Raw genomic sequence first — 25440 nt, 5'->3', positions numbered from 1 at the left:
AGACCAGCCTGGCCAACATAGTGAAACCCCATCTCTACTAAAAATACAAAAAAAAATTAGCCGGGCTTGGTGGTGGGCACCTGTAATCCCAGCAACTCGGGAGGCTGAGGCAGGAGAATTGCTTGAACCTTGGAGGCGGAGGTTGCAGTGAGCTGAGATCATGCCACTGCACTCCAGCCTGGGCAACAGAGCAAGACTCTGTCTCAAAAAAGAAAAAGAAAGAAACGTAATAGCAAAGATGAGTAGTTTCGAACCCATAAAAATTAAAAATCCTTTTGATATCAAGGGTACTCTAAATAAAATGTAAAGGCATTATCTTGTTTAATTCTCACAATAGCTTTGTGAAGTAGGTACTTAGATTTCTTTTAGAGAAGGGGAAACTGAGGCACAGAGCACTGACAGTGTGGAAATCGGTGCTTTCTATGAGATTGATGATTTCGTGTGTGTGTGTGCCTGATGGACTCTCACTCTGTCACCTAGGCTGGAGTGCAGTGGCGCAATCTCGGCTTGCTGTAACCTCTGCCTCCCAGGTTCAAGCTATTCTCCTGTCTCAGCCTCCCCAGTAGGTGGGACTACAGGTGTGTGCCACCACATCCAGCTAATTTTTGTTTTTTGTTTTTGTTTTTGTTTTTGTTTGGAGACAGAGTCTCAGTCTGTCACCCACGCTGGAATGCAGTGGCGCCATCTCAGCTCCCAAGTAGCTGGGACAATAGACATGCACCACCACGCCCAGCTAACTTTTGTATTTTTTAGTAGAGATGGGGTTTCGCCATGTTGACCAGGCTGGTCTCGAACTCCTGGCCTCCAGTGATCCATCTGCCTCAGCCTCCCAAAGTGCTGACTATAGGCACCCAGCTGAATTTTTGCATTTTTAGTAGAGATGGGGTTTCACCGTGTTGGCCAGGCTGGTCTCGAACTCCTGACCTCAAGTGATTTGCCTCCCTTGGCTTCCGAAAGTGCTGGGATTACAGGTGTGAGCCACTGTGCCTGGTGAGATTGATGATCTTGGTGCAGAACGAAAGCTGATAGAATAAGAGGCAGAGTGAGGAGGTAGCTCAAGATTGGTCTTTCCATCAGCCTTGGATATGAATCCCAGCTTTACCACTTAGGAAAGGTGATGGAAGGGCCACTTTTTAGATAGTTGAAAATACTATATTTTCATTTCATATTTTAAAGTGTTCACTTCCACATGCTGTCACATTATAACTATTTTGACAAAAAAATAACATTTTTAGATGTCTTGAAAGGAACATCAGGTGTGCCTTAAAATGCAAAATTCCAGAGACAGTAAGAACAAATTAGATGCTAATTACAATTCCTTTTACTGTCCCTTATATGGTACACTACACTGTCTCTTAAATAGTAGAAATTGTCAATGCCACACTTGAATAGGAATAGTATAGTTATAGATCATTAACTACTTTTTAAAGAGATAGAAGGAAAAAGTCAAAACTGTATGAGCTGTTATCAATTGGGTGAAATAAAATAAGAGAGTTTCCAGCTATCATCATAGTTTATCAGTGGGAAAATCTGGAATAAAGAAATTTAGAATTTAAATGTTGTTTAGGTCATCTTTTGGTAGATCCAATCAAGTTTAAAATTCTACCATGTCTTGGATATGAGCAGATGACTCATTGATGGCGTTCAGTAAAATCTTTCTGTGTAGTTGGTTTAAAATTTGACTTAAAACAGGGATATAATATTTACCTTCCCTAGAGTAACAAATTTATGTTATGTAATAACCTTGACATGTTTACAAAATCATGTTTAATGGGCTCTCCAGAGCTCCAGTGAATACCACAATTTGGTCTGTTTTCAACATTTTTAAGGAATCTGGGAAAGCTGCAGGAAATGAAATACGTGTCCTAAATTTTTTGTATCAGGCTTAACTACTGCTTTCTTGAAGTTTAGCAAAAGGATAAAGGACTGTATGTTCTTCATTAACTGTAGTCAAAACTGAATTTAAGGATTTTTGATAGCTGTTTAGAATTACTGTTTGAATCTCTACTACAAAGAATATTAAGATTTTTAGCATTTGAGAGTCCTAATATACCCACTTAAAAATCATTAGACTTACTTTGGGAGGCCAAGGCCTATGGATCACATGGTCAGGAGTCCTAAACCAGCCTGGGCAACATGGTGAAACCCCATCTCTACTAAAAATACAAAAATTAGCCAGGCATGGTGGTACACACCTGTCGTCCCAGCTACTCGGGAGGCTGAGGCAGGAGAATTGCTTGAACCTGGGAGGCAGAGGTTGCAGTGAGCCAAGATCATGCCACTGCACCCCATCTTGGGTGACTAAGCGAGACTCCGCCTCAAAAAAAAAAAAAAATCAGTAGACTTAGGGCCAGGTGTGGTGGCTCACGCCTGTAGTCCCAGCACTTTGGGAGGCTGAGGCAGGCAGATCACTTGTGGCCAAGAGTTTAAGACCAACCCCAACCTAGCCAATATGGTGAAACCTCTTCTCTACTAAAAATACAAAAAAATTAGCCAGGCGTGGTGGCACATGCTGGTAATTCCAGCTACTCAGGAGGCTCAGGCATGAGAATCACTTGAACCCAGAAGGCGGAGGTTGCAGTGAGCCAAGATTGCACCATTGCACTCCAGCCTGGGCGACAGAGTGAGACTGTCTCAAAAAAAAAAAAAAAAAAGAAAAGAAAAGAAAAGAAATTCAGTAGACTTTATCATTTAATTCCAAGTATATACATATATACTTGTAGACATGTATAATTTAGTACATTGTGGTTTTTCCCAAACAGATAAACAATCAGATTCTGTATGGAAGAAGTCACCAAAATGCATCTGCCATTATTAAGACTGCCCCATCAAAGGTCAAGCTGGTTTTCATCAGGTAAGATTGCTAGATCTGGTTTTGCAAAATCAAAGACCTCTTCTGAAGATGTTATTAGTGTAAGACTATGTCATCTTTGATTTGTCTAGCGAAATCACTGTTCCTTCTAAAAACATATATTCCTTTTGTAACTGTCACTTCAAGAAAAGTATTGATTGTTTTGATTATGAGATTTTCTTATTTGCTTATGTTTCACGGGATAGAATTGGTAGCTGAGGCTAGTATTTATATTTCAGTTATAAAACATTCTTCCCTTTCTGGATCCATTTTTCCTGTATATAAATATAATGAAACCTGCTAACTTCTCTTCCTGTCACTATTATTTGGTACATTTGCTGAATCATTAATGTCTTCATTAAAGAACAAACAGGAAAACAGAACTGAGGACATTCTTAGGAGCTTCCTTTTAAGAGTGCTGGTGAGAAGCTCAGCGTAGAGAAGATGTTCAGCACTGCTGCCTAGAGTTGTGTTGTGTGTTTGGGGCTTCACATTTACTCAGACCTCCCTGCAAGCTGATTGAGCCCTCATGGTACAAGTAAATCAGAATTAGGAATCTTACTGTTTGTAGTCAACATTGCCACATTAGCAATAGAAATGAGGTTGTTTGATTCTCTTTACTGGACTGAAATGACAAGTAAATCTGAATTACTTTTAGGTCATGTACCTAACCCTCTATGTTCACTGTAGCTCTGCTTCTTTTTCCTTCTGGGACTCAGTTATCATCTGTAAAATGGGATAATAAAGCACCTCCCTCATTCATTGTGATATTTCAGAAATTGAAAATGCTCAATACAACATCTAGCATAGAGTAAGGGGTGAAAGAATGTTAGCTGCTATTTTAGGATTATGACAATCATTATTATTCTTCCCTTTCTCGTTAGTTACCAGCAGTAAGATCTGTCCATTCCCAGGGACCACTGGGATTAGGAGGTAGTTTTATTCCCAGCTTGGGCACTAACGTGATTGAAATATCCCTTCCCACTTCTACTTTGCTCCTGAAGAAATCCTACATTAGGGCCAGGCACGGTGGCTCACGTCTGTAATCCCAGCACTTTGGGAGGATCACCTGAGGATCACCTGAGATTAGGAGTTTGAGACGAGCCTGGCCAACATGGCGAAACCCTGTCTCTACTAAAAAATACAAAAAATTAGCCAAGTGTGATGGCGCACAACTCTACTCCCAGCTACTCAGGAGGCTGAGGCAAGAGAATTGGTTGAACCCAGGAGGCAGAGGCTGCAGTGAGCTGAGATCGCACCATTGCACTCCAGCCTGGACGACAGAGAGAGACTCTGTCTCAAAAAAAAAAAAAAAGGCCGGGCATGGTGGCTCACTTTGGGAGGCTAAGGCAGGCAGATCACGAGGTCAGGAGTGCGAGACCAGCCTGGCCAAGCCAACATGGTGAAACCCTGTCTCTACTAAAAATACAAAAATTAGCCAGGTGTGGTGGCTACTCAGCTACTCAGGAGGCTGAGGCAGGAGAATTGCATCTTGAACTCAGGAGGCAGAGGTTGCAGTGAGCCGAGATCACGCCACTGCACTCCCACCTGGTTGACAAAGCGAGTCTCTGTCTCAAAAAAAAAAAAGGAAATCCTATATTAGCATCCTTTTCTCTCATCTAGTGGCACTTTCTGGCTTTCTAGTTTTTCACTCTATTTTCAGAGAGTGAAAGCTTCCTCCTTCACCTGTGTCTTTGTATATTAAGATGAGCCCTTTATCCTTACTCTCCTTTGACATCCTCTGTTAGACACCAGTCTCCTTTTTGGTTTTCTTGTCCTTTCTTTTGGCAAGGGTTATAAAATTAGAGTTAGTTGATTAAAAAAAAAAACTTGAGTAGACTTTGAAGAAAGGTCAGCACTCAAGAGATTAAGATGTTGTTCATTAAGAGAAGTCCACAAAAGTAGTGTGTTTAGACTTGAAAACTTTGCATAAAGTTGTGTGGGGGCCAGGCGCGGTGGCTTGCACCTGTAATCCCACCACTTTGGGAGGCCAAGGCAGTAGGATGGCTTGAGTTCAGGAGTTTGAGACTGGCCTGGGCAACATAGTGAGACCAAATCTGTGCAAAAGAAAAAAAAATTAGCCAGGCGTGGTGGCATGTGCCCTGCTACTCGGGAGGCTGAGGCAGGAGCATCGCATGAGCCCAGGAGGTTGAGGCTGCAGTGAGCCATGATCACGCCACTGCACTTCAGCTTGGGCGACAGCAAGACCTTGTCTCAAAAAAAAAAAATTCTGTGGCTAGTACATGAGAAGATGTATGTAGCACTTAACAGTATCAGCATCTGCACATGGTGCAGATTTGTACCATTGCAAATGGTACAATGTACTATGTACATATGCAATGTAAATGTACATTTAGTACGTAGTGATGGCTGCTACCACAAGAGCTGTTATCAACAGTACGTACCTCTTCAGCATTTGTGGGGCTTTTATTATCCACATGGGCCATGCCATTTTAAAGAGAGCAAAAAGAAAATTGAATAGAGTCCAAAGGAAATAATTTAATGCAATTGTGTAGTTGGGAAATAAAACCCTCCTCCTTCAATAAAGAAAGGTTAAATAATTTGAAATTATTTAGAAGACAGAAGGGAAAGCTGAATAGAATTTTAATCATAGTAGTAAAGCTCCATCAATTTACAGTCTGATTATTTCAGTTTTGATCATTGAACAGAACAGAATCAAGAAAAGAATTTGTTGACTAAATTAATGGTATACACAAGATTAAGGATGCTGCTGAATGCTTATTTACTGGAAGTGATTTTAAGCAATTTAGAAGTATCAATGTACATTTAAAATCTGTAATCTAATTCTTAGTCCATTTGGGCTGCTATAACAAAATACCCGAGTGTCTTATAAAGAACAGAAATTCATTCATTCATTCATTCATTCATTTATTTTGAGACGGAGTCTTGCTCTGTCACCCAGGCTGGAGTGCAGTGGTGCGATCTTGGCACACTGCAACCACTGCCTCCCAGGCTCAAACAATTCTCATGCCTCAGTCTCCCGAGTAGCTGGGACTACAGGTGTGTACCACCAGGCCCGGCTAGTTTTTTTTTTATTTTTAGTAGAGACAGGGTTTCACTATGTTGGCCAGGCTGGTCTCAAACTCCTGGCATCAATGATCTGCCTGCCTCGGCCTCCCAAAGTGCTGGGATCACAGACGTGAGCCACTGCGCCAGGCCCAGAAATTTATTTCTCACAGTTTTGGAGGCTAGGAAGTTTGAGATCAAGGCTCTAGCAGATTTGATGTCTGGAGAGGGCCCACTTCCTGTTTCATAGATCTATTCCGTGTATCCTCACGTAACAGGAGGGGCTCCCTTGGGCCTACTTTCTAGGGCACTAATCCCATCATGAGGGCCCCACTCTCATGACGTAAACACCTTCCAAAAGGCCCTGCCTATTAATACCTTCATGTTGGTGATTAGGTTTCAACAAATGAATTTTGAGGGGACACAAACATTCAGACTGTAGCACAGACCTTTCCTGCATGGTCATTCAATTACAGTGTGTAGCATATAATGAGTGTTCAGAAAGCTTTATTGAATAAATTTCCTTTTCCCTCCTACTAAGCAACTCTAGGTTACTTATTGTCCAAAATCAACAATTATAGTAAGTTCGTTGTTGTTGTTATTTTGTGGATTAAAAATATATATATTTCTGTAACTCAGTATTTTACAAAATTCCTCATACGTCAGTCCCTCTTCCCAGTACTTTCCCAAATTAGCTAAGATTTTTTTATACCTTCTTTTATAGGGAGAAAAAACATATAGGAGTGATTCTGAATAATTATTTATTATAAGAATCCTGATTTTGCCTATTTTAGAATCAAATCCTGAAGAAGTTAAAATTCGATTCATTATCAAGTTTCCAGAAGTTAACACTTAAATCATCTCAGTACCACAGATGCGATTTTGTTTTTCTTTTAAACTCTGCATAACTTGTACTGTGTTATAACGTTACTTTGAGGACTAGTTTTTATAAATTGTATTTCTTTACAATTTGCACTTCTATTTGGCAAAATTTCCTTCCTTAGTTGAAATTATTCTCTGTGCTTTTCCATTATACAGAAAATTTTGGCTTTTATACCTTGACAACTGTTTTTCAAATGTATTGACAATTGAGATGGAAATGGGAACTGGCCACAGGTTTTAGAGAACGATTAGCAGTAATCACAGAAAGCTATTAAAATATGCTGCAGGCAACATTTTAATTAACTAAGGCCTTTAGTCTATAGCAATGTACATTTTGTAATCAGGTCCTTGTCATATTCTTTTAACACTTGTATTTATTCATATACTAATTTATCTATAATTGGCAAGGGGTCTGTGTGTCATTAGCACAAATCAGCAAGTTGCAGCTATTTATACATGACTTACATAATCACTTTTTCCCTTTTGCTTTTCGCATCATTAGATTTTGGACAATCCTGGAAATTGTACCCTAAACATATGGTCTCTGATAGACTAAATTATTCAACTCTGGATCATCCAGATGTGTATTACAATCTGGGTGCTTGCTATGTACTCTACATTCAATTCTGTGGGTTTTTGTGTTTGGCATTCTCCCCTTCATGTGAGCACACCAATTTAAGTACAAGAGGAGAGCTGTATTAACACAACAAATGAATTGCTGTATTTGGCAGTGCAGGGATCCAAGGAGATTAATGATCTTGCCTGCAGCTCTTGTCGTACCTTCCCCCACTATCAAAAATTGAAAGTCATGTATAACAACTCACTCTCCATTACTTAATTACATGTGGAAAATGTGTACTGTGTAAAAACTCCTGGGGCTAAAGGAAACGAGATGAAACTGAAATCCTTGGAAAGATTTAGTGCTAGCTGTCAAGCCCCACTGAGTAAAAGTGGACTCACCATGGGCTCCACCTTCCTGTATCGATTGAACACATGTCTTCCTTTTGTAATTAAAAATATAGCGTGGCTCGTTATCCTCTGGCCATATCCCTGAAAGATGATATTGCTTGAATTAATGTGAATGCCAGAGTCATCTTAAGGAGATGACCATCTGAAGAAGCAACTCGGATGCCTATTTTAAAAATCCTTCTTGGCTGGGCATGGTGGCTCACACCTATAATCCCAGCACTTAGGGAGGCCCAGGCAGGTGGATCATCTGAGGTCAGGAGTTCCAGACCAGCCTAACCAACATGGTGAAACCCTGTCTCTACTAAAAATACAAAAATCAGCTGGGCGTGGTGGCGGGTGCCTGTAATCCCAGGTACTTGGGAGGCTGAGGCAGGAGAATCACTTGAACCCAGGAGGTGGAGGTTGCAGTGAGCCGAGATCGCGCCATTGCACTTCAGCCTGGGCAAAAAGAGTGAAAGTCCATCTCAAAAAAAAAAAAAAAAAATCCTTCTTGTGCTCTTGATTCATTAGATCTAGTTTTGATAAACAGGAAAAAAGAATGCATGCATAAGCATGAGTTTAACTTTCATAAAGAAACATTCATTCATTTTTTTAACAGGTGTTTACAGAACACCTACTTGTGTTAATGCTGTGGAGTCAGTGATGGAAAGAACACAATTTCTGTCTGAAAGGAGGAGACAGAGAATAAACAATAGTCTAGTACCTTATCCAGTGATATAAGTACTGTGATGCTGTAGGGACATATAGGAGATGCATCTGATGTAGTCTTTGGGGCCCATGGGAAGATGTCACAGAGAAAGATGCTTAGGCTAAGACTCGAAGGATAAGTAAGCAAAGTCATAGGATGTATAGAAACCCAAAGATTCCACAATTGGATACCCAATCAAAATACCTGGACATTTGCTTCTAGGAGAGAAGCAATCCTTCTTTAGGAAAGTATCATTGAGTAAGTATAGCTGTGTATGTCAATCATTTTGAATTCTGTAAGGTAGCATGATGTCGGCTGCAGATTTTTCAGAGATGGCTCTTATCATTTTGAGGTGTTCCTTCAATGCATAGTCTGTTGAGGGTTTTTATTATGAAGCCATGTTGGATTTTATCAAAAGCTTTTTCTGCATCTATTGAGATGATCATCATATGATTTTCGCTTTTGATTCTGTTTATGTGGTGAATCACATTTACTGATTTGTGTATGTTGAACCAGCCTTGCATCTCAGGAATAAAGCCTACTTGATTGTGGTGTTTAGCTTTTTGATGTGCTGCTGAATTCGGTTTGCTAATATTTTGTTGATGATTTTTGCTTTTATGTTCATGAGGGATACTGGCCTGAAGTTTTCTTTTTTTGTTGTGTCTCTGCCAGATTTTGGTGTTAGGCTGGTGCTGGCTTCATAGAATGAGTTAGAGAGGTGCCCCTCCTCCTTGATTTTTTTGGAATAGTTTCAGTAAGATTGGTATCAGTTCTTCTTTGTACATCTGGTAGAATTCAGTTGTGAATCCATCTGGTCCAGGGCTTTTTTTGGTTGGCAGGGTTTTTTTTTATTACCAATTCAATTTCAGAAGTTGATATTGGTCTATTCAGTTTTACTCTTTCGTGGGCAGAATTGGTAATTTTTTCTTTGCTACGTCCATTCCTTAATATAATACCTGCATATATTAGCTTACAGGAATTATGCCTACATTTGTTTCACCTCTTTTGGCACTCAGAAACAACTAATTGAGATGGTCATCAGGGATGACATGAGCTTGCTTTTTTTCTTTTTTGCTGGTCAATATTTATACTATTTGCCCAGTGGAATTCCTGTTTCCTTGGGTAGACCCCCACTTCCCACCTCCCAACACACACACACACACACACACACACACACACACACACACACACACACACACAGTGAAACAATACATCTAGATGCCTGTCTCCCTCTGTGGAAGGTGAAGGAGCCAATTCTTTCTCTCACTGCCAAAGTGTGGCCAGCGGGTGTTCAATGTGTCTTACACTTTGGCAATATGATACCTTAGGCATAGAATTGGAAGCAAGCAATGTGAGTCACTTGATACGAATGGTGTTTATTCATAGAGCCACAGTGCCCTGGCCAGACATTCCTGCTACATCATTCTGTTTCCTACTTCCTTGTCCTCTGGAAGTCTCTTAGTTCCCAACTGTCCCAAGCCTGATCCTATAGCCTATCAATTTTGTGAGAGCTCAGTATCCCTCCAGTAAATTTTCTTTTGCTTAAGTTGGCCCAAATTTATTTTTATTGCTTACTGTCAAAGAATCTTAATGAACAGATAAGAAATAGAGCTATCTGAACAAATTACGAGCAACCAGAGTGAGACATTTGGTTTCCTCTGTGCATCTTCCTGTCACTTGTAAGCTTTTAGCCTTAGAATTCTGAGTTTTTCATCCTTCAAACGACTTTAGCAGAGTATAAAGCCTCTGAACAAGTCTCTACTGAGGATCTCCTGCATCACTCATTACCATTGCCAAACCATTGCTGGCTCTTGAAATGAGATTACCATGATTATCAAAGAGGAATCAGGCAGGATTTGTCCCAGTTTGTCCCTGAGGGTGAGGATCCCAGCACATGGCCTTATGGTGAGGGCTGTATATTAAGGTCTGTGTATCTGAACGTTTAGGATTTGCCAGCCAGGAATAAGAGGGGAATAGCTGAGAGTATCTATGGTACTATCTTTTAGAAAGACTCTCTTGGATGGCTGGGCGCAGTGGCTCATGCCTGTAATCCCAGCACTTTGAGAGGCCAAGACCAGCTGATCACTTGAGGCCAGGAGTTCAAGACCAGCTTGGCCAACATGGCAAAACCCTGTCCCTACTAAAAATGCCAAAAAATTAGCTGGGCATGGTGACATGTGCCTGTAATCCCAGCTGCTCAAGAGACGGAGGCAGGAGAATCACTTCAACCCAGGAGGTGGAGGTTGCAGTGAGCTGAGATAGTGCCACTGCATTCCACCCTGGGTAACAGAGAGAGACCCTGTCTCAAATAGATAAATAAATAAATAAAAGGCTCTCTTTGATAAACTTATTAGGCCAAGTCATCCATTCCATCCAGTCCTAAGTTCCCCACACCAACTCTCCTGCCAGCCTGCACTGCCAAATATTTTATGAGCCACCTTTTCCTCGGCACAACTGGTGACAATTATTTAGAACATGCCTCAGGCCTCCTGTGTAGAATGTGGGTCTAGATACTGCTTTCTCCCAGCAGCCCTCATTAGTAATTGACATTGTTTGAAGGGCCAAGTAAATAGAACTCATTATTCCACTGTCATTGGACTTTTATTTCCGATTCGACATACTCAGCTATTTTGGTAGTTTCTTCTAATTGTGAATTGGAACTGTTTACTCTGTTCATATAGTTAGGAATATCTCCTGGAATCTTTTTGGAAAGGAATTTTCCCATTGAGATAGAATGATTTGCTTTGTTTTGTACATTACTTCTGGTTCATTTACATGGAGATTTCCTGGCTGAATGTTAATTCAGTGTCATGTTCCAATTAATATAGGAAGTATAGAGATTACTTTTTACTATCCTGGAATGTCTCAGATGACTAGATTTAGTATAATCAGAAAGCAATATCCAGGCCTGGTGAGTTGTGTTGATGTGTTCATTTATTCAACATTTGTGTGTGTGTGTGTGTGTGTGTGTGTGTGTGTGTGTGTGTGTGTGTGTGTACATGCACCTAAATGATGTACCAGGCACTAGATTGTAGTTGTAATCATTTTAGAACAAGTTGCAATAAATAAAGTCAGCCTGCTCAACAATCCAGGCTGAATTCAGGCACATAACTTCTGCTTTTGATAAAACGGTATTTTGTTGGCATAAAATGAGATCCTATGGATTTGCTGAAAGGACGTTTCCAAGAGGCAGGCCCAGAGCATGCTGAAGACAATCATGATTTTAAGTGACATTCTAAATAATTCAAACATATTTTCATCACACTTTCACTTCTTTTCTTGCTCAGGTAATTTTAATTGCAATGAAATAAACATAACACAATTTCACCATAGGACCCAGCAACTCTGTTTGTGGAGTATATATCCAAAATAATTGAAAGCTGGGTCTGGAAGAGATATTTCTATTTCCGTGTTCATAGCAACATTATTTGCTGTAGCCAAAAGGTGGAAGCAACCAAGTATAACATATAACACAAAAGATACCATCTTTACCATTTTAAGTGCACAGTTCAGTGGCATGAAGTACATTCACACTGTTGGGCAACCATCATCACCATCCATCTCCAGAATTATTTCATCTTCCCAAACTGAAACTCTGTATACATTAAACAATAACTCCCCATTCTTCCCTCCTCTCAGCCCCTGGCAGCCACCATTCTACTGTCTGTCTCTGAATTTGACTGCCGTAGGTACCTCACATAAGTGGACTCATGCAGTATTTGTCCTTCTGTGACTGGTATATTTCACTTAGCATGTATTTTCAATGTTCATTCATGTCACAGCATGTGCTAGAATTTCTTTTTAAGGCTGAATAACGTTCCATTTTATGTATGTGCCATGTTTGTTTATCCACGCATCCATTGATAGGTACTTGGGTTGCTTCCACCTTTTGGTGACTGTAAATAATGCTGCTATGAACATGGATATACAGATATCTCTTCCAGACCCTGCTTTCAATTCTTTTGGATATATACCACACAAATGGAATTCCTGAGTCATACAGTTATTCTATTTTTAATTTTCTGAGGAACCTCCATACTGTTTTCCATAGTTGCTGTACCATTTTACATCCCTACCAACAATGTACACAGGTTTTAATTTCTTCATAACCTTGCCAACATTCCTTTTTTTTTTTTTTTTTGGATAGTATCCATCCTAATGAGTGTAAGGTGGTATCTCATTGTGATTTTGATGTGCATGATTTGCACTTTCCTGATGGATTAGTGATATTGAGCATCTTTTCATGTGCTTATTGGCTTTTTGTGTGTTTTCTTTATAGAAATGTCTATTCAAGTCCCTTGCCCATTTTTTTAATGAGATTGTTTGTTTTGCTGTTGTTGAGTTATGGGAGTCTTTACATATTGTAGATATTAACCACTTGTCAGATATGTGATTTGCAAATATTTTCTCCTGTTTCATAAGTTGCCTTTTCACTCTGTTGATTGTGCCCTTTGATATACACAAGGTTTTTTATTTTGATGTCCAATTTATCTATTTTTGTTGTTGTTACCTGTGCTTTTGGTGTTGTATTCAAGAAATTATTGTCAAATCCAATGTCACAAAGCATTTCATCCCTATATTTTCATCTAAGAGTTTTATAGTTTTAGCTCTTATATTAAGCCCTTGATTCATTTTGAGTTTATTTTCATATATGGTATAAAGGAAAGCTATGACTTCATTCTTTTTTTCCCCTCTCTTAGAGTTGAGGATCTCTCTATGTTGCTCAGGCTGGAGAGTAGTGGCTCTTCACAGGCATGATCATAGCACAATTTGGCCTCAGACTCCTGGCCTCAAGCCATCCTCCCACCTCAGCCTTTTGAGTAGCTAGGATTACAGATGCACCCCATCAGTGTAACCTTCATCCAGAAGACTTCATTCTTTTACATGTAGATATCCAGTTTTTCCAGCACCATTTGTTGAAAAGATCATCCATTCCCCCATTGAATGGTCTTGGTGTTCTAGTTGAAAATCCCTTAATCATATACAGGGTGAGTGTGGTGGCTCACGCCTGTCATCCCAGCACTTTGGGAGGCTGAGGTGGGAGGATTGCTTGAGCTCAGGAATTCAAGACCAGACTGGGCAACATAGCGAGACCTCATCTCTACTAAAATTCAAAAAGAAAATTAGCCCAGTGTGGTGGCACACACCTGTGGTCCCAGCTTCTTGGGAATCTGAGGTGTGAGGATTGCTCTAGCCCAGAAGGTCAAGGCTGCAGTGAGCCATGATCATGTCACCCACACTGCTACCTGGGCAACAGAAGAAGACTGTGTTTAAAAAAAAAAAAAAAAGAAAGAAAAGCCAGAAATGGTAGCCTGTACCTGTAGTCCCAGCTATTCAGAAGGCTGAGGTGGGAGGTTCGCTTGAGCCTGGGAGTTTGAGGTTTCAAGTCTACAATGAGCTATGATCATGTCACTGCACTCCAGCCTGGGTGACAGAGCGAGACCCTGTCTCAAAATATATACATACATACATACATACATACATACATACATGTATACCAGGGTTTATTTCTTGGCTGTCTGTCCTATTCCATTGGTTAATATGTCTATCTTTATGCCAGTACCACACTGTTTTGATTACCGTAGCTTTGCAGTAGGTTTGAACATCAAGGAAAGGTAAGACCTTCAACTTTATTTTTCTTTTTCAAGATTGTTTTGGCTATTTGGGATGCCTTGAAATTCCCTATGAATTTTAAGATGAAACACACTTTCTTGCTTTTAGAAGAGGCAGAAATGCTTCTTAGGAATATCTCATATCCTGATGAAGTGATGGCATTCTACAAACATACACAGAGTGCCTGTTACATTAGATGTCTTATTTTTCATCATTCATAAATTGTCATCATGGGCTTGTTGTGTTTCCCTGAAGCATGAGTATGTTCTCCTCATGACCACTAATTTTTCTTTTGGCAACAATTTACAGTGTTCTTTTCGAGTTTATATTAGAGTATCCCATATTTATCCTAAGGAATTAGTCAAGGGCTATCAAATAACATGTTAATGAAATCCCTTATTACAGTTTGAATTATGGTTACACCTTTGAGGGATAAAGAATAAATATATAATGTTATATCAACAAAGTGCTGTATATGACATATATGTGCATCCAAAAATACAGTGAAATACCCTTAGAAGAATAGAATGAAGTTACTGAGACAAGCCACATGAGCAGTTTAGAAATTCAAAGGAGCAAGCGATTGCTGTTGGAGAAGTGGGTACAGCGAGAGTTAGTTAATATTTAATACTAGCTAGGTAGACTTACATAGGAAAGAACTGAGTCCAAATGGCATCAGCAAATTCATGATTTACTGAGTACCTCCTGTATGTCATATGCCATAAAAGGTCATACAGTTAAGTAAGAAGTTCTCCAGCAACTACAAAGACATGCAAATAAGAAACTATACATCAGGCAAAACAAACATCCATAGAGGGAACTCATTGATGTTGGGTTATTTTCAGGCTCGGTTCCAGTGGGTAGTTTTCACAGTTGAGAGGGAGCAATTTGGATGGATTCAGATGCAGAGAAAGCAGAACAAGAAAACAAGTAGTGATACTGTTGTCATAGACCAGGCAACATGAAAAGGACATGAATTAGGATGGAAACTATGGGATTAAAAGAAAAAAGAAGAATAAAGCCTTTAGATTAAACCATTAGACTCAGCGGTGTTTTAAATTTTTTGGTTGATGGCTGAATGAATTAATAGCAACCGAGGATGTAGCACCTGGAAGTTTAAGCATTTGAGATTTAACATCACAAAGCCATAAAACATTAAATATTTACTTCTGTTAGTGTTCTTTGGCTTTGACGTTTACATTATCTCATAACAATTCTATTAATATTAGACATTATCCCAATTTTAAAAGTTGAGAAACCAGGGTTTTAAGTTGTTTTGTATCTTATTTATATCTTATCAGTGATAGAATCCATACCTTTGCTTTGGTCTGTCTGTGCCTTTGCTTATATTCATTTCCAAGCCAACATAGTTGTCTTGTACTACACATTATCATGGATTTATTTTTTAATTGGGGTATAATTTATACTCAGTGCAGTAGATTTTATGTCTTAAGTCTATTGAGTTTTGATAATTGCATACACCTGTGTAACCTCCACACAAAACAAAAATATAGACTATTCGTTCACCTCCAAAAGATTGCTGGTGTCCCTTTACAGTCAATTTCTCCTTCCCCCAAGAGCCACCTGCTTCCTGATTTCTGTCACTATAGGTTAGTTTCAACTGTTCTTAAACTTAATGTAAATAGAATCAAACAGCATTTATTCTTTTGTGTCTGGTTTCTTTCATTAACATAACATTTTTGAGATTTATCCATGTCGTGTTTATCAAAAGTTTGTTCCTTTAATCACAGAGTAATACTTCACTCTATGAATATACAAAAATTTGATGATCATTCTCCTGTAGGTGAACATTTGGGTTGTTTCCAGTTTTTAGTTACTATGAATAAGGTATGAACGTGGCTTTTTAAAAAATTATTGAATAAACTTGTATAGAGCATGTTAGAATCAGGGTAGACACAGTTATGCTTCAGTAACAAACAGCCCCAAAACTCATGGCTTAAGACAACAAAGAAATAAACAAAGGTTTATTTCTTTCTCATGTTACATACCCGTCAGGGTTCCTTACTGAGCCCTCTGTTCACCATGGTCATTCACGTACCCAGGCAGCAGAGGCTCCTTCTCAGCATTTGTTTCCATGATCACCAATGCAGAAACAGGAAACGTAGCTAATCAAGCACTGGTTCACCTTTAAAGAGGAAGAAAAGTTGAAGCTAGAGGATTTATGAACAGCCCTAATATCTATCCCAGAATAGTACTGAGGAAATTACACTCCGCTGTAATATTCACCACTATACCTGCCCCATCACACAAAATGAAATTTTAAAGCATTTTATAGTCATTATATCTCTGTATGGGATAGGTAATATGTTAATAGATAAAACACCCAGGACCCACATATGAAATGTGGACAGATTGCAGTTAATACACTGAGCAGACTTAGAACCTTGCATGTATTTTTACCCCAAGGAAATTTATTAAATAATTTAAAAAGTAATAGCCCAAAATTTAATAGCCTGGACTCACCTAGGGATTTTAACTTGCGTATATGAGAGAAGGAGACATCTGTGGCTCTGGATAGGCTATGAAAATGGGAAACACTGTAGTATAGTAGTTAAGAGTAGGTTTTGAAACCAGATTGCTGTTTTTGAACCTCAGCTCTGCTATTTGTCAGCTTTGTGATTTATAAGCTGTGTGACTTTGGTCAGGTTGCTTAACCTTTCTGTAAAACCAAGAGAAAATGAACAAAATAATTCTAACTACTACCTAGACTTGTTATGAAGTTTAAAATGAGTTAATGTATGTAAAGGATTTTGAACAATGGTACCTGGTAAGCGGTCAAATGTTATGTTTCTAGTTATATTTCTGGTGACCATGTTTTCCAAATCAAAATTTGTGTCATGTATTAATTTTCTCTTGCTATGTAACAAATTACCAAAATTGAATGGCAGAAAACAATACCTGTTTATTGGCTCACAGTTGTGTAGGTCAGAATGCTGGCATGACAAGCCGTGGCTCAGTTCTCTGCCCAGGATATCACCAAGCTGAAGCCAAGGTGTTGGTCAGGCTGAGGTCTTGTCTGGAGGCTTTGGGGGAAAAGTTGCTTCCAGGCTTATTCTCTATTTTCTTGCTGGTTCTCAGGTGGGGGCTGCTCTCAGCTCCTAGAGGTCCCCCACAGTCCTTGTCAGGAAGCCCCCTCCATCCTGAAGCAAACAATGGTGCTTCCAATCTCTGACTTCCTGTCTGTGACCTCTAGGCATTCCACAAAGAATTTAATCGGTTTAGAATTCATTTAAGTCAACCTACTAATTTAAGGATTTAGGATATGAGGTTCTAAGTGAAATCTCCAGATTTGAAGGGCTTGTATGATTAGGTCAGGTCCAAACTGATAATCTCCCTTTATCTTATAGTCAGCTGTGACTTATCACATAGTTTAATTATGGAAGTGAAATTTGTCTGTAAACTGGGGGCAGGAATTTTGGGAGACTTGTTAGCATTTTGTCTAACACAAGTTATATGATTTTTACCAATGTGAGTTTCATTTTTATAACAAAGCAGAATTCAAATCAGGATCCAGAATGTGTGTTTTCCACAAACGTATTCTACAAACAAGAAGCTGAATTAGAGGTATTCTTAGCATGCTTTTGGAGAAAAACTAAATTGAGATCCCTTGAGTAGTGTATTAGTCTGTTCTCACACTGCTATGAAAATACTGAGACTGGGTAATTTATAAAGGAAAGAGATTTAACTGACTTACAGTTCAGCGTGTCTGGGGGGGCCTCAAGAAATTTATAATCACGGCGCAAGGGGAAGCAAAGCACCTTCTTCACAAGGCAGCAGGAAGGAGAATGAATGCAGGAGGAACTACCACACACTTATAAAACCATCAGCTCTCCTGAGAACTCACTCACTGTCACAAGAACAGCATGGGGGAAACTGTTCAGTTACCTCCACCTGGTCTCTCCTTTGACATGTGGGGATTATGGGGACTACGATTCAAGATGAGATTTTGGGTGAGGACACAGCCAAACCATATCAGGTATTAATGCCACAATTGTAGTTGTTCTTTTACTTAGCTGCATTCTTCACTAATTGCTAATATCATCAAAGGCAAGAATGGTCTTTTATCCATTTTTGTGTACGTAGTATAAATATTTGTTAAAGAAATGTATATATTCAAAATAAAATCAAAGCTATGTAGTTGAGTTTCAACCAATCAAAGTAACCACCAGCCAGTTTAAACTAAAAGAGAATGTATTGTAAGAGTCCAGATGCCTCATGGACTCTTAAGAAAAGATCCATACAATAAGGCTCCAGAGATGGAACCAGGGCAGCTCTAGAGATGTCAGCAGAAGGGAATTCTGAACCCCTGTTTATCCTTGAGCATTTCCATTGGTAGTCTTCACATTGCACTCCTGATCTTTATATGTCTCTTCTAAATGTTAAGCCTCTGGGAGAGAGAATTTGCCCCAGACTGAGGCAGGCGTCTGCCCCCTTTATCCAATCTGCTTGAGGGCAGGGCTATTAGTACCTAGTGTAGACATTTTGGCCCATCCAAGGAATCACTGTGAGCTAGGTGGACACCCCAAGAAATGGCCCTTACATGTGGTAAATACTGATAGCTGGCTGACTACAGGCAGCACAGCCTCACTAACTCATGGAAACAGCTCAGAAAGCATGGGGCGGTTTCCGTAATTCTGGTTTCTTTTTTCTGCCTTATTAAGATCACTTTTGTTCAACAGACATTTACATCACAGTACACCTACTGCCTGCCAGGTACCACACTACAAGCTGGAGATACGAAGTAATAAGATCTCATCCTTGTGCTCAGAGTGGGAGAAAAACCAGCACAAGTAATTTTAACAGAGCATGGCAAGTACAGCAATGAGGACACACATGCAGTGTTCCGTGCTCTGGAAAACGGGTCTCACCCTTATCTGTGGGAGAAGTCCGTTATCTCTCTCCCAGCAGCTCTTAAAGATAATTATAAAAACACCCACAAACAATTACAATTCCTGACTGTGTTCTCTTTGAGGCACTGGGGCCTAAGAAACTTAGGCCAATTATATGGAAAGGAAAGTTTCACCCGGCTTGATGGCTCACACCTGTAATCCCAGCACTTTGGGAGGCCAAGGCGGGCAGATCACTTGAGGCCAGGACCTCAAGACCAGCGTGGCCAACATGGTGATACTCCATCTCTACTAAAAATACCAAAATTAGCTGCACATGTTGGCACACGCCTGTAGTCCCAGCTACTCGAGTGGCTGAGGCACGAGAGTCGCTTAAACCTGGGAGGTGGAGGCTGCAGTGAGCCGAGATCGCGCCACTGCACTCCAGCCTGGATGAGAGAGAGAGACTCTGTCTCAAAAAAAAAAAAAAAAAAAAAGCTTAATTATAAAGCAAACAGATGTCATTACTTACGAGAATCATAGGATATGAGGGCTCAAAGGTTCTCCAGATGTCATTCAGGCCCCACTGCTTGTCTGAAGTGTAAATGCCTTCTCTCCTTTGGTTGCCGTCTTCCTACTTTTCTCTTTAAAATGACAGCTATGTCAGCTCTCCATGGCTTGATGCTGAGGGATGTGACCACTAACCATTAAGTAGATGATAAAGGATTATGAACTGTAACTTCTTATAGCAGCTTTCTTCTTTTCAGTGAGAGTAATTGTCGGTCTTCTATTATGTAAGGTTAAAAAAATTTAATATGGACTTTAAAGGCCATTAAAGTCATACTAATTTGTGAAAAAATCATTAAATTGTGAAGGAATAACTTGGCCAATTTGAGCTAACTTGGTTCAGTTCATCATGATCTCTCAATAAGAATTCATGTACAGCCATATTTTTAATGCCGGTAACCTTTGAAAGAGATATGAAAAGTCATCTATTTAATTACTGCCAAGTATACTCTGCGCTGTGAGTTCCAGATCTACAGCAGACATGGCCTGTTGGCTTTCGGCCCTAAGCTGAGCTTTATTGTGTTGTTCAATGGGAGAAATTGAGTGGGAAAAGGAATTACGACTGGGAAAATACTGTTCTTTACCCACAAGTGATGGATTACTTTTTCTATATGTGAGCAAACTACTGAGGAATGGATTGTACTCCCTGAAAAACAATAGCCAAGCCATCTCTTAACATAATAGTGTCTGCTCAAGGCACCTGAAATGCAGTCAGAAAAAACAGATGCGCTTGATACGCTATGTCACTTTATAGTTGTAGTTTTTCTCCCATTTGCTTTGGTTTGGTTCACGCCTAGATAGATAGTCTAAGAATCCAAAAAGCATAGAGCTTGAAATGGCACCTAGACTTCATGTCTTTATTTATACTGTGCTTCATTCCACAAAAAAATTAACCAATTTAGGATTCTTAATAGTTAAGCTACTTACTTAAGGGATCTAGAAACTGAGACTCTGAGAAGTGATTTCCCCAAAGTCACTCTGTTAGTTAGTGGCAGGGCTGGAACTGAGACTCCTACTTTTCTGTATCCTTATTGAAGAGAGTTGTCATTACATCCCTCCCCAACCCACCCCACCATTCATTCATTTTTTTTTTTTTTCAATAACTATGTTAAGCACAAACACTTGCCAGGCACTGTGTTACCCCTAGATAGTGTCATAGGGAGTAGGACGGACATGAATCCTGTCCTTGGAATGCTTCCCATCCAGAGAGAAATTCAGATTTGGAGCAAATGTTCACACAAATCAGTTAGGTAAAATATGAAAGGAGCAGACCTATAACAGCAATCATTGTCTAGGGTGCTATGAGCATATTAAGAAGGTCCTGGAAGGCTTGTTTTAGGAAATGACGTTTATGATGAGCCGTGAAGGAGAAATAGGAGTAAATCAGCCAAAGTATTTGTCAAGCAGAGCAGAAGAGAGTAGGGTAAGAGAAGACCCTGAGGCGGGTAGATCTCAGCTCAGCTAAGAAGTGGAAAGAAAGTCTGTGCAGCTGGACTGAGGCATAAGTGAGCAAGGGGAAGAAGCACTAGAGGGGGCCAGAGATGGGGGCTGGGACCTCAGAGCTTCCTTATCGACTTTGCTCTTGATCCTAAGTGCATTAGGAAGCCATAAGAAGGGGTTAGAAATATGATCAGTTTTATGTGTTAGAATCATAATAACTTTGCTGGGTGGAGAATGGGTTGGAGAGAAGATGTAACTGGGTTGCTCTTACATGCAGGTGAGAAATGATGATGGCTTATAGATAGGATAGGATGGAAAGAAGTGGAAAGATCCAAGATATGTTTTGAAGGTGAAATTCATGAGACTTAGTGGTTGGAAGTACAGATGAGGAAGATAATTTTCAAGAATGACCCCTGTTTCCTGGTTGAACAACTGGACAGATGTTGTTGACATTTACTCTGGTGGAGAGAATTGGCTGTGGAACCATATGGTGAATGAGTGGGATAAAAAAGCTCTATTTTATTTGAGATGCTTGTAAGACATCTAGTGGAGATATAAAGTAACAATTGGGTACGCAGGTCCTAGTCCTAAGCTCAAAAGATTTAGGCTAAATATGTGAATTTGGAAGACATCCATATATACAATAGTCTTTGAATTTAAGGGAAGGGAATAATTCACCTAGTTAGAGGTAATTGAACTCACATTGGAGGGGAAGGATGGGTGGGGTATAAATTAAATAAAGAATACAAAAATTAGCCAGGTGTGGTGGCACATGCCTGTAATCCCAGCTACTCCGGAGGCTGAGGCAGGAAAATCGATTGAACCCAGGAGGTGGAGGCTGCAGTGAGCTGAGGTTGTGCCACTGCACTCCAGCCTTGGTGACAAAGTGAGACTCCATCTCAAAAAAAAAAAAAAAAAAAAGAAGGAAGAAAGGAAGGAAGGGAGGGAGGGAGGAAGGGAGGAAGGGAAAGAAAAAAGAGAAAGAAAGGCATTTCAAGAAAAGGCAGTGACATGATTAAATCACCAAGGGAGGAATGGTCTCCTAATCCAGTTGGTGAGAAGTAAAGCATAAAATGGGGTTGGATTTTGAATGCCCTCCCAAGTCAGGCAATAGCTCTTCTATATACACGGGTCATATGGAGAGAAATCTGCGAACAGTCTAAGAACTTTACATATCAGCAGGAAGGATTGTTTGTGAGCTTCCTTGGTTTATATTGTGAAACATAAAATCAAACTTCACATAAATCTTGAGATAATTATGTTGGTTGTGCATCATAATGGGTATAATGACTATAAAGGATAGTCATTATCTCCCACAGACCACTGCCAACCATTTGCTAGTAATGTGGTGAAAATAGGTCCAGATAATCAGAACCAGTATTATAGGTTCTGATCACCCTGGTGATGAGGTTTCAGCTGCCATCTACTCTACTCCATTGGGATGAGGAGGAGGAGAATTCACCTACCCAAAAAGCATTGTCTGTCTGGAGCTCTGCCCTCCCCCTCGATCACTCCTCCTCATACTCCACCTTGCAGCCCTATTGTAGACACCCCATCATCCTTCATTTGGCAAAACAAAGTTAGAAGCCAAGTGAGGAGGCTGGGATCCTTTCCAGTTCAAAGAACAAAACGCTGCAGACATTAATGGGGCCTAAAGGTTGCACATGGCCATTTGAAAAATTTATACTCTGCAGTGCTGAAAGAGCCAAAGCCTTTCCAAACTTATCCTCTGCAGCACCTGACTTACTAAGTGGGATTTGAGTAACTCCTAGCATCATCACTCTTTGTCACTAATAATTGCATCTTAGTATCCTTTGAGCTACACATATTTTTTTATGCATAGTAACTTTGCATGCTTGGAAGCTATATATATGGAAGCTATATATTTATATATATATTTAATTCTATGATGCTGTGTGTGCATTTTCAACTGAGAACTGAGGAAGTATTTATAATTTGAGCCAGGAACTTAGCATTTACTGTGTACTGATTCTGCCTATTTTAACACTTCACAGAAACGAGGATGCAGTCAATCAGATGGCCGTTACTCCCTTTCCAGTGCCATCAAGTTCTCCATCTTCTATTGAGGTAAGGTTGTTTCTAATTAGCTCTTAGTATATTAGATGGATTTGTCATGAGCATTTTCCCCCAATCTGACATTTTTGATATTCAGTATTTGGTATTCCAAACTCGTGGAAAATTTCCCTAACCAAAATGGAAAGTATTGAGGTATTGATTATAAAGTAACTTTTTTAGTAAATATATTAGAACCTAACCATATAAGTATTACCTTCCTCAAAGTTGCTCAAGGTCTCCTCTAAATATATACTTTTGTCCTAATTGGGCATTTCAGAATTTACAAGAAAATTCTCTTTGTTTATGACTGAATTGTACCCCTTTCTTTATGGTTTTGAAATACTTTAATACCTGTGATCAAGGTGTCTTTAAATAATTGCTTTCATCTGTGAATGGCGAAATTACTAGCATAACAAGATTGCTGTAATATTGGTCAGCTTCTGGAGTAGATAGATATAGAATTGTGTAATCAGTTTGTGTCCCCAGCTGAGGGGATATTCCTTCTCTTCTCATTTTATATTTATTGAATTATTTTTTAACTCCAAAAAGAAATACATACTTATTGTTACTAATTAAATAGTGCAGGGTTATTCAAAGAAATCTTAATTTTTCTTTCACTACCTCCCTAAGGAAGTTAACGTTCACTATTCAGTATCTTTTCATACTTTTTTCTTTGTTTCTACAGTAAACATAAATAGCTATATATAGTGTCCCTTTTAATAAAAATGTGATTGTGCAATACACATTATTTTTATTCTTTCAACACGTGTTCAGGGTTCTGGGCCGGGGTGGACGGTGGGTGGGATGGAGGCGACCTTGGAGCAGCGCGTAGAAGATACAATGAAGAATCCCTCCATTGTTGGAGTCCCGTGCACAGATTCACTTAATCTGGGTTGCCATGGGACCCTGTCAGATGAGCATGCTGGAGTGATATCTGTTCTAGCCCAACAAGCAGCTGAGCTAACCTCTGACCCCACTGATACTCCTGTAGTGTGTCCAGCATCAGATAATGGGAACATTATGATCCAGAAGCATGATGGCTTCACAGTGGCAGTACACAAAATGGCCTCTTGATGGCTCGTATCTGTTCTTCAGCAGCCTGTCATAGGAACTCCATCCTACCTTTGTTAATTATCTTGTAGAACTACTAAAGTTCCAGTAGTTAGGCCATTCATTTAATGTGCAGTGGGCACTTTTCTATTTACTTAAGAGTAAATTGCTTTTTAACACTATGGACTGACCTATCAAGATATTAGTAAGAAAGGATCATGTTTTGAAGCAGTTGGTCCAGGTCACTTTGTATATAGAATTTTGCTATATCCAATAAATCTGTTTGGAGGAAAAAAAAACAAGTGTTCAATGAGTGCATATTATTTGTTAAGCACTCTTTTAGGCATTAGAGATCTAGGTGTGAATAAAACCAAGGCTTCCTACCAATTTGTTATCATCTTTCTCTCTTCATGGTTGAAGACACAAAGATACAAATTAAGAAATAAATAAACCAAAAGAATTATCATATAGTGGGCAGTGCCTTGGAGAGAATTAACGTGGGGAATGTGACCTCTTTCCTGAGTTACAGAGAAGGCTACTTGTGTAGCCGAAACACAGGTTATCAAGAAGGGGGTCTGGTATAAAGAAGGTGATTTATTCCAAAGCTAGCTTTGGGGAAGGAGTACAGGCTTCCTGCTTTAAGGGTAACTGCTTCGCTTTTGGAGCAGAAACCTGGCACTTTTAAAAGGCAGAGGAGGAAATGAGCAACGGGGAGGTCCATGTGCTAGCTCCGGTGCCTTATCTACTGGGCAGTCGAGCTGGTGAGTGCTGGTGCCTTCTTGTGCAGGACTAGGCCAAAAACTCGCCAGGTGGGAGAGAGTTTCATATCTCTCGAGGCAGTCTCCTGATTGGGGGGTGGGGGCCCATAGAAATCAGCTGTTATTGATCCAGCCAACCTCCTGGTGAGTGAGGGTTCCTTTCTGGATCTCTCCCAAGCACATAGTTAGATGAACTTGCTCTCTAGGGAGCGTCTGGTGAAGGGGAGGTAAAAGGCGATACTGGCATTTCTTTCTTCCTCTTTCTTCCTTTTTTTTTTTTTTTTTGAAATGGAGTCTCACCCTGTCACCTAGGCGGAGTGCAGTGGTGTGATCTTGGCTCACTGCAACCTCAGCCTCTCGGGTTCAAGCGATTCTTCTGCCTCAGCCTCCCGAGTAGCTGGGATTACAGGCGCACACTACCACGCCTGGCTAATTTTTGTATTTTTAGTAGAGACGGGGTTTCACCATGTTGGCCAGGCTGGTCTCGAACTCCTGACCTCAGATGATCTGCCCGTCTGGGCCTCCCAAAAGTGCTGGGATTACAGGCATGACCCTATGTTTGCATTTCTAAAGGGCTGAGTAGGAAGTGGGGAACTGGGGGAAAGAGGAAAGAAGAGAGAAAAAAATAATTATCTCTTAGAAAAATGGGAGTACTTGGTTACACTTGGGCAA

At 39.9% G+C, this 25440-nt stretch overlaps 2 protein-coding genes and 1 long non-coding RNA gene across 16 annotated transcripts in view; 2 read left to right on the top strand and 1 right to left on the bottom strand.

The window, feature by feature from the left end:
* Window positions 1-16127, bottom strand: part of LOC134810899 (uncharacterized) — a 46827-nt gene extending 30700 nt beyond the window's left edge. The window contains exon 1 of the long non-coding RNA XR_010159647.1: window positions 16040-16127. This is a non-coding gene — a long non-coding RNA (uncharacterized LOC134810899). The remainder of the gene's footprint in view (window positions 1-16039) is intronic.
* Window positions 1-25440, top strand: part of PATJ (PATJ crumbs cell polarity complex component) — a 421434-nt gene that overhangs the window by 275088 nt on the left and 120906 nt on the right. For all 14 annotated transcript variants that reach the window (XM_063817330.1, XM_016919657.4, XM_016919650.4 and 11 more), the window contains 2 exons: window positions 2763-2854; window positions 22900-22972. In XM_063817330.1, coding sequence (XP_063673400.1) covers window positions 2763-2854; window positions 22900-22972 — 165 coding nt within the window. The remainder of the gene's footprint in view (window positions 1-2762; window positions 2855-22899; window positions 22973-25440) is intronic.
* LOC129143834 (ragulator complex protein LAMTOR5-like) lies at window positions 23742-24123 on the top strand. Its single transcript, XM_063817341.1, has one exon. It carries the CDS (start codon window positions 23765-23767, stop codon window positions 24032-24034), a length of 270 nt encoding a protein of 89 aa, XP_063673411.1. The 5' UTR covers window positions 23742-23764; the 3' UTR covers window positions 24035-24123.

The sequence above is a fragment of the Pan troglodytes genome, chromosome 1 (genome assembly GCF_028858775.2).
Source record: "Pan troglodytes isolate AG18354 chromosome 1, NHGRI_mPanTro3-v2.0_pri, whole genome shotgun sequence".
NCBI lineage: Eukaryota > Metazoa > Chordata > Mammalia > Primates > Hominidae > Pan > Pan troglodytes.
This window is presented reverse-complemented; position numbering and strand designations above follow the sequence as displayed.